Genomic DNA, 15434 nt, shown 5'->3' with positions numbered 1-15434 from the left:
GGTCAAGCCAAGGTCAAAGCTAGCGGGAATTCGGCTCCGCTTTGTCTTCAACAGCTCTTCCGGCTCTCCGAGTTTTGCCCTAAGCTTAGATGAGATCTGAGGTCACTGAGTCACGCAAACAATTATTAGCACACAAAGCTTAAGTTTCTTTAGTGGTGCTTTGCTATATAAGCTAATGGTGTGCGCTGTGACTGAGCTTTCATCACAATGATGAGTTACTCTCGGCCATGGTTAGCCTGAGCACCTCCGCATTACTCGCGTCCAAGGAGATATTGCTCCAACTCTATCAGCTTACAGTCACTTCGCCTTGAATGTTGATTCTATGGAATGAAATCTAACATGTCGGTTCGTCGAGAACTATAGTCGGTAGCGTAGATACGGAAATGAAAGATCCATCGATCATCCAGCTAGGGTAGTACGGCATCATCCAGAACACAGATCCGCCACACTAGAATTTTATCGCAAAACGTAATTTATCGGAGTTTAGGCCGAACTCGGCCCCATTCTGCGTCTATAATCTTAGAAGTCGTCTCTGCGAGATCTGCGTTCTGTCAAAGTAATCCATCGCACCGGGAGTGTGGAAAATGCTGAGAGGGATGGGTGGTTGGAGTAGGTTAGCTGCGGATGCAGAGGCTATCATGGCATGAGAGAGTTGCTGTATCTCGGACAGTCTCAGGCGAAACTAATGATAATTCAGATACGAGCTATAAACTTGTCGCAGTCAAGTAATCGGCTGCTCTCGATGCCTTAATGAATCCGGCTTCCTACTTGACCGAGAACCTCCTATCAATCTTGGGATGATCATTTGCGTGTATAATGAATAGTTGTGCGAGCACGCGTCTCTTCTGCTTCTGAAATATCGGCTTATGAATTAACAGGAGACTAGCGATACGTATAGATATAGAATTAATATTGACAAATAGCCAGAAATGGGTCTGGGTACTTGGCCTACTTGACCTCTCGATGGGAAGTTTGTTGAAAGAAAAGGTTCACGTAAGCGGGACTGAAGCCTGGAGGGGTTGATGGTGATTGGAAGCCACATGTGGCTGTGCCATACTTGTAGGCCCACATTCTTTTTGGGCATGGGATTCGTACCGCCGCCACCCTTCTACCTGCTTCCACCAGCTGATTTGTTACGTGCGCATGTTGCTGGCTAACGGTTCCCAAGTATTGTGATGGGATACGGCCAAAAATAAAAGATCTTGTAGCCCTTTTCAGTAGGCAGGATCATGATTGATTCGTTTTTCATTTCAACTTAATTTACGGTCGGAGATATGAGACCAAGTTTAATGCCTGATCTCACTCGATAAGATCGTTCTATGGACTGAGATAGTCTACGAACATTATTTCAGCAAATGATCGACTATCGGTAATTTCTACATTACATAATTCAGTATTTTATGCGGAATTCATGTTGCGATAAGTCGATCGGTTTTCTAGGCTCTCTCGCATACCTTAGCGCCAGCCTTACCCTCGCGGGGCCAATCCATCATGAGTTCATCCAACGAAGGGGCAGAGCTAAGGCTCGTCTCATCTATACGCTACAAATTCGCTAGTGTTTCCGGAGATGAGAAAAAGCTCAGCGATGCGCTTCACGCTCAACTCGTTCCCCTCCTTGAGAAAGCTGGTAGTCCTCATAAGGCTGTTCGAGATGCTGTACGGAATCAATAATCCCGTATAACCACGAGAATGATGCTAAATATTTCGGGCAGGCCTTTCAAGCATTCATCAGTGTCAATAACTTTGCTAAGCCCGTAGGGTATGTTTATTGTTTCATCGGTGAAGATAGTCTTGTGCTAACGATACATCAGCGTTGTTCTGCCGGTTGCGGCTCTTGTGAATCAGTACAAGAACACAGGTTCACCTATGGTCAAGCAACTAGACTTGAACCTCATAAAGCAGGGAATTTTGAGACTCGATCAACCGAAGCGACGAGAACTCCTTCCGATTGTTCTTCGAGGAATATCCAAAGAGAGTAGCCCAGCTAGTGCAGCTGGGTTCTTTAATATTTTCTTGCGCTTGCTCCTTGACATTAAGATCCCGGGACGGGGCAGTAACGAAGACCTTACGCTTCGGGAGCGTACCGGGCTCTCGGACCCGGCCGATGCCAGCTATGTATCGCAGTGGCTTGGCAAGCTCTTCCTCTTAAGACAAGACTTAGCATTGGCAAAAGACGAACAACTCGATGAAAAGCTCAAGGCTTTGCCATCAGGGCTCTCCAGAGAAGATGTTGCGTTCCTCAGGAATAACAATCCCCAAGCCTGGCAACCGGGTAGTCCGGCTAGCTTGAGTTTGCCGGAGTGCAAAGTTAAGGCTGTCAATTTTCTGGCTAGTGGCGCATTCACAGACCACGAACGTTATATACCGGCCATATGTGCTGCTGGTTCCGCAGATTCACGTATCACATCGATCGCTGATGACGTCTTGAAGCGGTCAAACGTCAGTCTCGAAGATAAAAATATGATCAAATCGCTTTATAGTGCGCATAAGAAATATCCTGCCGCCCACCGAATACAGATCCTCAAGCTATTGTCTAAGTCTACAGTTGCGTGCAGTTTCAAGGATGAAGTTGTAGAAGCTGTCAAGCAGGATTTTGACCTGGGATCTGGCGATGCTGCTTCTGTCCTAGGTCTTGAAGCACTCCGGCTTAACAAGGCATTGCTGGCATTTCTAGGTTGGATCGCTAGAAATAGCTCCACTTCCCCTGATGCTAGTAATGACATGGGTCCTGCTCTCGTTTTAATATTGAAAGACTATATTCTGAGACAAGGGTGGCCGGAATATACTCCTCGAGGAAATCAATCGCAAATTCAAGACGAACAGAGATTACGAGCTAATGCATACGAAACTATCGGTATTCTAGCTCGAGGAAGCCATTTCGAACATAAAGCGAAAACTTCTCTTCTCAAGTGGCTCTTCGACTCCCTCGTCTCCGATCCAACTTTGGACATAGTAGTCTATATTGAGAGCGCCTTGTCGAGTATTATGGGCCTTTTCAAGCCAACTACTCCGGCAGAAACCCGCGATCTTGAAATATTACTCCTCGACTATATGACGTTGCCCGCAGTACAAGGTAGAAGGACGGCACGGCATGTCGCGGCACGTTTTGCAAACAATTGCCTTCCTTACCATAATATTCAAGCTCGGTGGATCAATATTCTTGCATTAAGCAGTAGTGGAGGTTCTTCCGAGCGACGCGACGTTCTAGAAGAGGGCCAGCGCGGACTTGATCCATGGTGGGCCACCAAATTACACCCCGACGATGCGCTTGTTTTACCCGATTGGATAGAATTAACGAATACATTTTTTGCAATCGACGATGATGACGACGGCGACGAGAATCGAATGGACATAGACCACGCATCTAGATATACCCTATTCCGAAAGAACTCTATAAACGCTTTCCCAATTGCGCTGCATTTCGTCAAACAAATACTATTTCTTACCGCTTTGAACGAGAAGAAATTCGAGGTAGATTGGGAGTCACAGTTAGAACGAAATATAGAGAATAGTCTGGAAGCCCGCCATACCGTTAGACAATACTTCGCCAATGCAGACGAGACTCCCTTTATATCACTCTTCCAAGCAGCATTTAATGGACTTGAAGATCACCCCGAGGTTGGCACGGAGGAAAGTATTCGCTGTATCGCAGAGATCATGACATTTTCTCCGTTCAAATCACTCCAACAATCGGCAATGCTCACTGGATGCCTCCCAGACAGAGTACCAATATTACTCCCTACAATCAAGTCGAATAACCAAAAGGTGAGGCAGCTGACGTCACAAGTTTTTGGACAACTTGCACCGTGGTATATCCATTATGATACCCTCGTTATTCAATTACGGGATGTGGTCAAGTCCAATCAAGAGCCTTCGGCTTCGATGTCTGCGGAATATCAAGGCTCGCTTACCTGTCTGGCCAGTTTCTTTTCTCGAGGGGTCTACTACAACCGATTCGACCATAAAACGGCGACCGACGAGGCCCGGATTATCTACGAGAGCTTCATATCTGCGATGAAGAAGGGAAGCACGGATATCCAAGCTGTTGCCATGGAGTCCATGTCTCAATTATGGACTGCGAACATCCTGTTTCCTGCCAAGGAGGATGATTTGACGGAGACTATAGACTCGCTCGCTAAGCTTGCGACCGCAGGAAACGAAAAAGCAATTCGTGCGTTAGGAAGATTAGCTGTGCCGTCTCTAGCCGATGCGTCGGATGACGCGACAGGACCTGTATTACGAATCTTGGACAAGTTATTCGAGTTATATGAGATTAAGAGAACGGAAATTCATTTTGCCACGGGAGAAGCAATTGCATGTGCAATTGCTCGTTGGGATTCTGAAGCCGTACAACTTGAGCTGGACGTAAGACCCGAGGGAACTGGTCTAACCGACGTCATCGAAGTTCTTAGGAAACGGCCCGCTAGAATCAGCGCCACTCTTGATAAACTCATTTCTGACTGCAAGACTACCAAGCCGTCGCTTTTGAAGGCATCCGGTATATGGTTGTTCTGTATCATTCAATACTGCTCTAATCTCCCCGAGATCCAGTCTCGCTTACGTGAGTGTCAAGTTGCATTTATGCGATTGCTTACAGCTCGCGACGAACTTGTACAAGAAACTGCATCGCGGGGTCTTGCGTTGGTGTACGAAAAGGGAGATGAGTCGCTCAAGGGCGATCTTGTGAAGGACCTTGTCGCAAGCTTTACGGGAACCAAAACTCAATTGAAGGTTGACGATGATACTGAGCTTTTTGACGCTGGTGCCCTACCAACAGGGGAAGGCAAATCTATCACTTCATATAAGGATATCATCAGCCTCGCCAACGAAGTTGGTGATCAAAGCCTTATTTACAAGTTCATGGCTCTAGCCACCAATGCTGCGACATGGACTGCCCGTTCCGCATTTGGCCGATTTGGTTTAAGCAATATCTTATCTGACGCTGAACTGGATCCCAAGATATATCCGAAATTGTATCGGTACCGATTCGATCCAAATTCCAACGTCCGAAGATCGATGGATGATATCTGGAAAGCTGTTGTCAAAGACCAAACAGTCGTTCTCGACACTTATTTCGATGCTATCATGAACGACCTTTTGAAAAGCATATTGGATGGAAGAGAATGGCGCGTACGAGAAGCTAGCTGTGCTGCGATCGCCGAACTCATCTACGGGCAGCCATTCCCCAAATATGAAAAGTACTATACGGATATTTGGAAAGTGACTTTGAGAGTTTTAGATGACCAGAAGGGCTCAGTCAGAGCCGCGGCGTTGAAGTTGTGCATGGGTTTATCGAAGACCCTGGTTACACAACTCACAGAGAACAATTCTTCTGCCTCTGCAAAGGCGATGATTGCTCAGGTCTTGCCATTCTTATTATCCGATAAGGGTATCGAGAATTCAGTCCAGGAAGTCAAGGCTATGGCAATCACCACAGTCCTAGATGTTGTCAAGAATGGAGGCGATGCGTTGAAGCCATTCATTCCTGTCATCATTACACATTCACTTGGGCTTCTTAGCACGGTGGAGCCCGAGGTCGTCAATTATTATTACCAAAGAGTTGGCGAGGAGGATCGTGAAGGTCTTGATAAGCTGCGAAGTACCGCTGCTACGCGATCGCCTATGTTCGAATGCGTCGTTAACTGCTTACGGTTCGTTGATGATGATGTTATGAAGGAGTTAGCTCCACAACTGGTCTCGACTATAAAGTCGGCCATCGGCATGCAGACGAAAATTGGTTGCGCCGAAGTCCTCAGCACCCTGGCTCTTCGGCACAGCATTCTTTTGCCGCCGTATAACGCGACCTTCCTAAAGACAATGGAGACACAGATCCTTGATCGAAATCACGAAACGAGTAAAGCGTACGCTAGGAGTGCTGCTTATTTATTACGATCAGCGACTTTAGAAACTCGAGATCGGTTCACTTCCAGGCTTCTAGATCTATACTTTGGATCTGAAGACGATACTAGGCGACAGAAGATTTCCGACGCGGTATTAGCTATAGCTAAGGTTTCTCCGGACGCATTCACCGACCTAGAGGCCCGCCTCCTACCTTTTGCATACTTGGGAAAACATGACACCGATGATTATGTCTCGGAGGAGTTTGAGGCTGTCTGGAATCAACATGCCGGAGGAAGCCATAGTGTAAAGCGTTTTGTGGATGAAATCACAGACCTGGTGTCAAAGGGTCTGAATACTTCGAAGTGGGCTCTTCAACACGGTGCTGCCTTAACAATCGCATCTATGATTACGGCCTTGAGTAGTGGTGTAGGCAAGGATGGACAGTTCGCCGACGCGGATCTACGGAGAATATGGCCAGTACTAGATAAGGCGCTCTCGCTCAAAACGTTCAAGGGCAAGGAGAAACTGGTGGTCGCATATCCCCTCTTCGTGCGGCACGGTAAGAAGCTTTGGACGTCGGATTCGGCTTTTGCGGCACAATTGAAGAAGATCGCTATCCGCGAGGCGAAACGGAATAACGACGAGTATAGACCCCATGCTTTCCAAGCACTTGCGGAGTTTGCTAGCGCCAGGGAGGACTTGGATATGTACGCGGAAGCAGTTGGTTTGGTCTCGGAACACTTGAAACCTGACGAGGAAGCGCATAAAGTCACGGAGCTGGAGCGGAGGACAGCCGATGCGGCACTCAAAGTGGCCTTAACGGCATACAATCGTCCAAAGATGCAAGCGAACCCGGCTACTGTACTCGGCGAGATAGCTACTACGATGGAAGGTGCCAAAGAGGCGATCTCGCTGGCTAAGGATACTTGGTTCACGGGTGCGACCGAGATCATAGATCAAGCAGCATCTTCGGAAGGTTCTTCTGATCCATCTGGTGGAGTAGTCGCTACCCGATGGTTCCGCTTACTGGCAGCTGACGAAAATAACGTCGTTCTTGAAAACCAGCGATCGAGCAGGGCTAAAGCACTTGACTCGTTCGTCAAGGCATGGAAGAAGGGCATATTTGGCCCAGCTAGTGGACAAGGACCACTGCATGAGGAGATGGCGCAGAAGATTAAGGCGATGATAGAGGGAGAGCGTTCGATTGATGTCCAGAAGCTTTTGGGCCAGGTAGTTCAACAGCTTGCCTCTTAGAGGACGATGGGATAATGAGTAAATGAGACGTTTGATAGATTTTTTTAATTGATTTGCATCTCACATATGAATCAGCTTACAGAGTAATGGATATAGAGGTCGGATGTTGTAACATGTTATGACGTCTTTCCACATCCACTCAGTGATAATTAATTATGGCTAGTGACTTGTTACTGCCTACTTGCCTCTATATTCTTTGGTCGTGATATCCGCAGGAAAAAATTATGATTCACACCTGCATCACTTAGGGTAGGTGCGTGCTGTCGGTGGCGTTCCGAGGTTGGCGTTCGTTACCTAAAGGCAGGCGCAAGAGGCCGTCACCGATCCGCTATGTACCCCTCAGGTACCCATTAACATTCGTAACCATGTACATATGTACTTTGACACCAAGGTACAGTCACTGAGACAATACCTTGATGAATATGCAGTATTAAAAATTCTGCCCGTTAATACGCCTAATATTGCGCCTCATTACGCCCACTGCTACGATAATTCGCTCGGAGAAACATACACATCCCACAGTGTGATCTTTTAATTGAGTTTACGTCAGCAAGAAAATAAAAATCTTAGGTCGTAAGGTCGCAGGGTGGTCAGCGACGGAGATTCGCCGGCAAAAGATAAGGCTCTGATACCTCTGATACCCCACTAATTTGTACCTTATCTGCCCTATCTACCTATCGGTGGTCGGCCCCACAAGATTGTGTTGCGTCACAATAGCCGCCTTTGAGCCCATGATAGTGTACATACAATATACATGAGCGTTGCGTCCGTTGCGCACCAAAGTCATCCGTCCCCCAAACTTTCTTACCAGAAACAACAAACGAAGAAGACCCCTTTTGATTTTATTTGTTTGCCGAGCTGGCTAAACAATTACAACTACAACACTTGAATTCATTTCTCGAGAATACCAGACCATTCATAATCTTCCATCCATGCCATTGTTCCAGGCAAACAACGAACAAGGAGTTCAGGCTGGACCACTGTGTTCCGAGGTTTCTTAAGTTTCGTTATTTCTCCCCTTCGTTTTGCTTCCCAATAACGAGATCGTTTCTATCGCACACCTACTACTATTCTACCGGCACCTTTGACGATAGGAACTCGACTTAATCCCGCCGACCGAGTATCATTCTTCCGCACCGAGTCATATTCACATTCGATCCTTCCACCTAACTCCGCTGAATCATCCCTTCGCCTTCGATCCCGACTCCGAACAAACCCATTCACATGGACACCATGGACGAAGACGTAGAGCAGTTCATGGCCATCACCGGCGTAGCACGCGAACAAGTAGCTCGCGGCTATCTCGAAATTTCAGGTGGGGACCCTATGCAGGCCATCCAGCTATTTTTCGAGAATCCAGAGCTTCAAGCGAGCTTTAATGCGCCCGGTGCTTCCTCGACCACTGCTACATCGACGGCAAGACAACCTAGCACGAGTCGAAGCCAAGGATTTACCGGCCGCGAAGATGCCCGGGGCGTTATTCACATAGATTCAGACGACGACGACGATGACGTCCAGATGGCGGACCATGATTTCGGCGTACCGGATGACGATGACGATGATGTCGCAGCGATAGCGAGGAATGCACAGGAAGAAGAGGATGAGGCGATGGCGAGGCGATTGCAGGATGAGTTATACTCGGAGAACCACGGGTCGACGGATGGAGTACGAGCTCCGATAGCGCAGACGACTGAGACACTCGCGGCGCCCGACCCTTCGTGGGGTCTAGAAGACGACCGAGAAGCCGCTGTTCTAGAGCAACTACGTCACCGACGACGAGCGGCTCAGGGTGGTTCGTACCTTGAACAATCGCCTAGCGTTTTCGACTTGCTAACTTTACTAGGTTCCAGCGCCAACCCTTTCAACCAATCCTCGGTGGAATGGTTCGACGTCGAAGACGGCCCGTCCGGGCGATCGCGTAACGTGGAACCTGCCCCAGAACCGACATCCTCTACCACACGAAGATTACGAGATCTATTCGCACCGCCCAACGGTCTAATCAGCCGCCTACCCTTAGACGCCGCGCGAGACGTAGGAAAGGAAGAGAAGAAGTGGATCCTTGTCAACCTTCAAAAGCTGGATGACTTTCGATGCCAAGTGCTTAACAGAGATCACTGGAAGAATGAGAGTATCGTATCTCTAATACGGGAGCATTTCATTTTCTTACAGTACACCCTTGACGACCCGTTGGCACAATCCTACACTGGATTTTACTTCCTCAACCAATCACACGAAGACGAGAACAACTACCCTCACGTATCTATCATTGATCCTCGCACAGGAGAACAGGTTAAGGTTTGGTCGGGCGAATCGTTCCCCAGCCCGACGGAGTTTCACGCGGATCTTGTTGAGTTCCTTGACCGCTATAGCTTGGCAGCAAACAGCAAGAATCCAGTAGTGAAGTCAAAGCCTAAGGCTAGGCCCGTGGATATCGGACGAATGACGGAGGAAGAAATGCTCGAGATGGCATTGAAGAACAGTCTAGGCGACGATGGTGATTCGCCGGGACCTAGTGTTCAGGATCCGGATGCGCTTACGAGATCGAACGACGACATTGGAAAAGGTAAAGGTAAAGAAGGCGAAGAATCTATTGATTCAACTAGCGCAGCCCAACCCGAATCACCGTTTACGCAAATATCAGCAACGAACCCACACACCGAGCCTGAGAATAATCCAGCGACTACGACGAGGATACAGTTCAAGCACGCGGGCGGTCGTATCATTCGACGTTTCTCCATCACAGACCCCGTTCGTCGTATTTACGAGTGGCTTAAGGCGGAGCCGCTTGAAGGCAAGCAAGGTGTTACATTCGAGCTTAAGGCTATGCCAGCAGGCAGAGACTTAATCGACGAACTCGAGAAGACAATCGAGGAGGCTGGGCTTAAGCAAGGCACGGTTATGATCGAGTTTATCGAAGACTCATGAGAGAAGGGCATACGATGGACGGATATGGACATGGACATTGCTTGCCCGCACACAAGGGATCGATCAATCAATCAATAGGGAGGTTACCGGAGTTGGACGAATCGGAAACGCATTGTTCTTTTCCCGCGACTTTGACTCGTTGCGTTTATAGATTTTTAACGTCATAAGCCCCCCGAAGTTACGTAACGGCCGGCTTTGCTTTTTCGCTGCTACTGCTACTGCTGCGGCGGTGACTATTATTGATACTTAGACATAGGTAGTTAGGGTGGGCTTAGTAGCATCCGAATCCGTTTTCTACATAGTATTACTGTTCTTGTTCTCGTGTTATGTTGGTGATGTACGCTGTTGTCTGCAAGAGAGGGGTTTTGCTAAATGCTTGTTGTGAATATCGCGGAGAAAGGACATACTCTTTGCCTCGGTATTCAATATACTAAGCAACCGATTCATACATTGCATGTATGAATATCAGTACAAACATAAGTCTATAGTGCTGAAGGGCATGGTGTACGAGCCGTACGTCTGATATTTGACTATTGTACTAGCTACATAGTAAGTCTATTAAGGCAGTCCTGATACGTATATTTACACCACTGGAGTTACCATGTACAGTACCCGAAGACAGCTCCTTGACCTTACTTCAACACATAGATAGTGTTACCAATCGGTTGTTATCTCAAGTGTTACAACTTTATATGAACGCCGCGGTAGAAACAATCCACAATAAAGAATCAAAAGGCTATAAACATCGCAGGCGGCATAGGCGCAAAATCCGTATCCATCTTGGTACTCCCCACGGCACACTCGTCCCTGCCTTGTACTTGCCGTTCACTACGCTCCCTAGTTTTGATTTGTTCCGAACCACCTTAGAGTCGATCGGCTTGGCTCCTGACATGGGGATCTTCCTATTAAACAAAATCATGATTAAAAAGTGACCACCCACGACATTTGGTCGACGTTTGTTTTACGAAGATAAGAGTTGAAAATGACACGCCAAAGCGAAAGCTCGCGCAAACTCCTTTAAGGCCAATCTAGGGGATGGGGATAGTCAACCGGGTACTCGGGATACTGGACCGAGTGCTGGGGTTGGTGTACTGGGTATTGGGGATATTCGGAGTCCCCTATTTCTTTCCGGTAAGCCTATCTGGCAGGGCTACGACCCATCGTCCGCGAAGAAACGCTTTCGGTCTCGTGAAACGAGTAGAAGTTGAATGAAAGTCCCTCGACGGGGATTTGGCGACCATCCGAGAGCACAAGGATATCGGCGTTTCTTGGTAGGATGATAGTCCCTAAGTGAGAGAGAGGGCTTTGAGTCTGACTAGCTAAGTGATGGTTGTGGTGGTACCCCGTAGTGTAGCCGCCAAGCTGTTCAGCAATGTGTTGCTCGTTGTAGTCGTCGCTTGATGCCGAGCCGTCGATGCTGCAATCGCTTTCGGACAGCTCGTCGATGGCATGTTGGACACCATACTGGTAGCCGTAGCCGTAGCAGTAGTCGTGGAAAGAATCTTCTGGGGGTTCTACTTTTATGTCAGGTTCTGTAACGAAGTCCCGCGGGTCCTGTATTAATACGTGTCAGTATTTATTATATCAAACAACTTCCGAATTCCTGAGGCTCTGATTCAGGAGTACCTAGGTAGAACTTCTTGTGTCTAGTGAGGATAGGCAATTTTACTCTCGAGATAGGTTTGAAGGGGTGTTAAGGAACACTGGAAAGAATCACCTACCTCTGACTCGCGATCCGCGTGGACGTCTTGGAAATCTTGGTTCTTAACCTTGTGGTCAGGCTCCTCAGAGGAGGGAGTCTCATCCTCAAGAGAAGGAGTCTGGGTTTCGTTGTAGTTATCGTACGAGCGCTTCTTCCCTCCTGATGTAAGTGGCTTTAAGGGTGCCATCTTGTTAACCTTAGTGTAACTGAAGTTGAATTATTTTTTTTATGGTGATAGAAAACCAGTTGCGTTGGACAAGTGAGGTGCGAAGAAGAATATTGTATTTGATGGAAGCCGGAAGATTAATGTGTGGAGAAAAATATTTCGAGATTGACACTGTTGCTGTGATTAGAAATATAGCTTAGGCCTCGGGTCCTTAGTGAAAGTAGGAGTGCTAATTGTTTGACTTGAGGGGAGATTCCGGTGAAATTGGTGGTTATGTTTGGATGTGAGGAAGAGAGGAAGAGAGGAGAAGAAGAAACGTCCAGTCGGCCAGAACAGAAATAGTCGTTAGCGCGAGGTGTCCAAACAATGCACTGTCCACTGAAAATTTTCGATAAGCTTTAAGAAGTTACTAACCTCTTAATTATGGTGTTTTACAGGTGCCAGTGGATATTTTACCTATCAATCTTATGGGAGGTGGCGGGTGCGTATGTGGTAGTAAAGGGGGGCGCCCCTGTAGCAACCCTAGTCGCCGCCTATTCAACAACTCTATTCTACGTTCAACACTTCAGACTATTGAATCTTAATTTAGGACAGTTTAACTACTTGAATCTATATATCATATTGTATCAGGTATGAAGTAGGAGCGAGGTACAAGTAGATAAGGGGTAGAGCGTTCCCTTTCAGACAAACTCCACCAGGCATCTACATAGGAGATCCTAGTTTGGTATTTGCTAAACAGGCAACAACTACGAGTTTTCGATTACGTCAAGATACATATGGAGTTGATGATATTGATGCTTGATATGAAGGGTATCATAAATAAGGAATCTATAATATGTCTATACAATTAAAAAGATTATTGCTTGACCCTGTCGGTGTCAAGGTCCACCTCATTCACCCTAACTGGCCTTCTCCAGTAGATAATCTTGTGTCCTATAAGGAGCACAGCGAAAAGAATAAGCGAAACATATGCTGCAAAGAAATCGCTAGTCTTCCACTCAATGAAGACAGTAAATCCATTTGTAAGAAGAATCAACACGCAGAAGAATAGTCCAAACCACGTTAGGTATGGTTGGAGAGGAGCCGCATAAGGCAACTCCTTTCGGGAGATACCTCGAGCTTCTAAGGCTTTCATGAACCGCAAGTGGCAGATGCTAATGCAAGACCAGGTAATGAAGCCAGCTATGGCTGTAATGTTTAATAGCCAGTCAAAGACGTCGCCACCATTCTCCGACAGGTTAAGGAAAGCGAGAAGCCCCATAGCCGACGTAATAGCAACGGAAAAGTAAGGAGTTCCATGCTTGTTCGTTTTCTTGAAGAAGGCCGGGGCATTGTGCTCCGTAGCGAGGCCGACCAGAATTCGACTTCCCGAGTACACGTTTGAGTTAGCGGCAGAGAGAACGGCTGTCAGTAAAACGGCGTTGATGATATGAGGAAGAACGGGGACACCGGCCAAGTTGGCAGCGATAACAAGGGGCGAGGCGGAAGCATCCGTAGTTCCGATCGAAAGCGCATCGGTGTCCGAGGGTACGAGAAGGCCGATGAAGAATATAGTCGAGACGAATAGCGACACGATACCCCAGAAAGTCCATCGGATGGCCTTTGGTACGTTCTTCGCGGGGTCGTGGGTCTCTCCCGCACCGATACCAACAAGTTCCGCGCCCTGGTAAGAAAATCCCGCAGTGACAAGAACTGACCAGAACCCAATGAATTTCCCAGAGTCTCCAGTCGTTATGTATTCAGCGAAAGGGCCGGGGTTCTTCCAGGCGTCGAAACCGAGGTATCCCTTCTCGCCTACTCCAGCATCGATGCAGATGGCGAAAATAATAAACCCGACAATGGTAACGACTTTAATACTCGAAAACCACATTTCAAACGCGCCGAACCACCGAATCGGAAGGAAGTTTAACCCGGTGAAAACTGCCCAGAAGATAGCGATGAATATTCCGATACTGAGGTTCGCGTCCCAGTATTGAATGATAAGACCGGCTGCGACCAATTCGAGAGCGAAAGTAATCGACCAGCTAAACCAATAAATCCATCCCATCGCGAAGCCAAGCGAGCGATCGACGAACCGAGATGCGTAAACGGTAAAACTTCCAGCCACGGGTAAGAAGGCAGCCATCTCGCCCAAACTCGTCATGACGGAGAACACGATCGAGCCGACGAAGATGAAAGCAATGAGACATCCTACAGGACCAGCCGTCGCCAAGGCCTCTCCACTTCCGAGGAAAAGACCAGTGCCTATGGTACCTCCAATAGCGATGAATTGCAGATGGTAGCTCTGCAAGCCACGATGCAACTGGTCTTCACCGGCTTCGACATCTTTCTGGCCATTCGCGGTCAGAGAAGCTTCCCCCGGACTCTTTTCGCCTTCACTCGAAATTGATGGGTCCATCTCGCACAGTTAGATCGACTTCACGAGAGAGCCGTGGGGTTGTGGCGAGGCACTAAAACGGCCCTTTTTAGGTAATAGGTCGCCTGTGGGAAATAAAATGAGTACGAACGGAAAAGAAAGACTTCAGTGGTGTATGCCCGAACGAAGAAAAAGATGAATCATATAAATAAATAAAGTTGCTGGGCACGGCTACCGTCGTCTCTCTCTCCCCCCCTGCCGGAGATACATTATGAGCGTCTAGAAAAACTTTTCGAAAATGGCGTCCGTTCGACCCATTGATAACCTAATTGTTCGAGACTTGACTATTAACGGCACGACCGAAAAAAGTCTCATGATCCGCTCGGGTCCATCCATTGCTACGCTATGTGTTCGGCATAAAATCTACCTAATTCACCCTATCAGTGGCGTATCTTGGAATGCTGCTCCACTGAAAACATTTTTTTTCTCCTTCCCCTAGGGGAATTGACCAATAATACTGTAAGCGTGGGTGATGCAACGGTATGGGTATCAATGGGTAAGTAAGTGGGCCGAATCGAAAAATTTACTATTATTCGCGCGATCCCGACAAAAACAATAGATGAGAGATGCAGGTGTTGGGTGTCATTGACATCACGTGGTAAAAGTGAGGCTCTCGTCACCCATCGTGATATCATCTCTCAATATCACCGATATCCATGTAACTAATGCTGTTTTGTTGATAAGGTTGAATCCTACCAGATAACGAGCGACCGCGACAACTGAATACCTATGACAACCAATAAATGGACTTCAGATTACCTTAGCTCTCTAGCTTGTAATTATATGTAAATCTTAGTCGTGCGAATTAGCCAAACATTTCCAAAGAAGCAATGCGATAAGCTTTAGAGATCTCTCTAGCACTAAAGTAACCCCGTGGGTCAACGCGTTTACTACTAGGTTAGACGTCAGACCCAGCTAGACCCTACCGAATATGGCTATGGTTGCCGTGATAGACGGGAAAGTGCGTAACCCAGCCACCAGTCGGGTAGCTCTAGTTTGAGACCGGGCAAACCGGGGTGGGATGCGATGAAGAAAAAAAGCAATCTTGTTCTGTGGGATAATCCTAGTCTACTCCCCCCACCCCCCCCCCTTTTATATGACCTCCCCGCTGGAGCTCTCCATCGCGTTCT

At 47.6% G+C, this 15434-nt stretch overlaps 3 protein-coding genes across 3 annotated transcripts; 2 read left to right on the top strand and 1 right to left on the bottom strand.

The window, feature by feature from the left end:
* Positions 1 to 1104: 1104 nt before the first annotated feature.
* F4822DRAFT_420981 (proteasome component) lies at positions 1105 to 7562 on the top strand. The gene is made up of 3 exons (XM_051459752.1): positions 1105 to 1656; positions 1713 to 1759; positions 1812 to 7562. Exons 1-3 carry the CDS (start codon positions 1492 to 1494, stop codon positions 7093 to 7095), a joined length of 5496 nt encoding a protein of 1831 aa, XP_051309336.1. The 5' UTR covers positions 1105 to 1491; the 3' UTR covers positions 7096 to 7562.
* A 103-nt stretch (positions 7563 to 7665) lies between these two features.
* Positions 7666 to 10366, top strand: F4822DRAFT_81015 (uncharacterized protein). The gene is made up of 2 exons (XM_051464013.1): positions 7666 to 8887; positions 8939 to 10366. The coding sequence occupies exons 1-2, from the start codon at positions 8320 to 8322 to the stop codon at positions 10018 to 10020; spliced, it is 1650 nt and encodes a 549-aa protein (XP_051309335.1). The 5' UTR covers positions 7666 to 8319; the 3' UTR covers positions 10021 to 10366.
* Positions 10367 to 12626: 2260 nt separating this feature from the next.
* Positions 12627 to 14540, bottom strand: F4822DRAFT_80959 (amino acid permease/ SLC12A domain-containing protein). The gene is made up of 2 exons (XM_051464012.1): positions 14480 to 14540; positions 12627 to 14369 (listed from the first exon to the last, which is right to left on the bottom strand). The coding sequence occupies exon 2, from the start codon at positions 14284 to 14286 to the stop codon at positions 12745 to 12747; it is 1542 nt and encodes a 513-aa protein (XP_051309334.1). The 5' UTR covers positions 14287 to 14369; positions 14480 to 14540; the 3' UTR covers positions 12627 to 12744.
* Positions 14541 to 15434: the final 894 nt, after the last annotated feature.

This window comes from Hypoxylon trugodes (assembly GCF_022578975.1).
Source record: "Hypoxylon trugodes strain CBS 135444 unplaced genomic scaffold F4822scaffold_11, whole genome shotgun sequence".
Taxonomy (NCBI): Eukaryota; Fungi; Ascomycota; class Sordariomycetes; order Xylariales; family Hypoxylaceae; genus Hypoxylon; species Hypoxylon trugodes.
Note: the sequence above shows the minus strand (reverse complement) of the source record. Positions and strands in the feature narration are given on the sequence as shown.

What these genes read in the sequence shown, in the direction of transcription:
- F4822DRAFT_420981 (XM_051459752.1), top strand. Translation starts at nt 1,492, where the DNA reads ATGAGTTCATCCAACGAAGGGGCAGAGCTAAGGCTCGTCTCATCTATA. An exon ending in ATAAGGCTGTTCGAGATGCT is followed by an intron (nt 1,657 to 1,712) that starts GTACGGAATCAA and finishes TATTTCGGGCAG; the next exon opens with GCCTTTCAAGCATTCATCAG. An exon ending in AACTTTGCTAAGCCCGTAGG is followed by an intron (nt 1,760 to 1,811) that starts GTATGTTTATTG and finishes ACGATACATCAG; the next exon opens with CGTTGTTCTGCCGGTTGCGG.
- F4822DRAFT_81015 (XM_051464013.1), top strand. Translation starts at nt 8,320, where the DNA reads ATGGACACCATGGACGAAGACGTAGAGCAGTTCATGGCCATCACCGGC. An exon ending in ACGACGAGCGGCTCAGGGTG is followed by an intron (nt 8,888 to 8,938) that starts GTTCGTACCTTG and finishes TAACTTTACTAG; the next exon opens with GTTCCAGCGCCAACCCTTTC.
- F4822DRAFT_80959 (XM_051464012.1), bottom strand. Translation starts at nt 14,286, where the DNA reads ATGGACCCATCAATTTCGAGTGAAGGCGAAAAGAGTCCGGGGGAAGCT.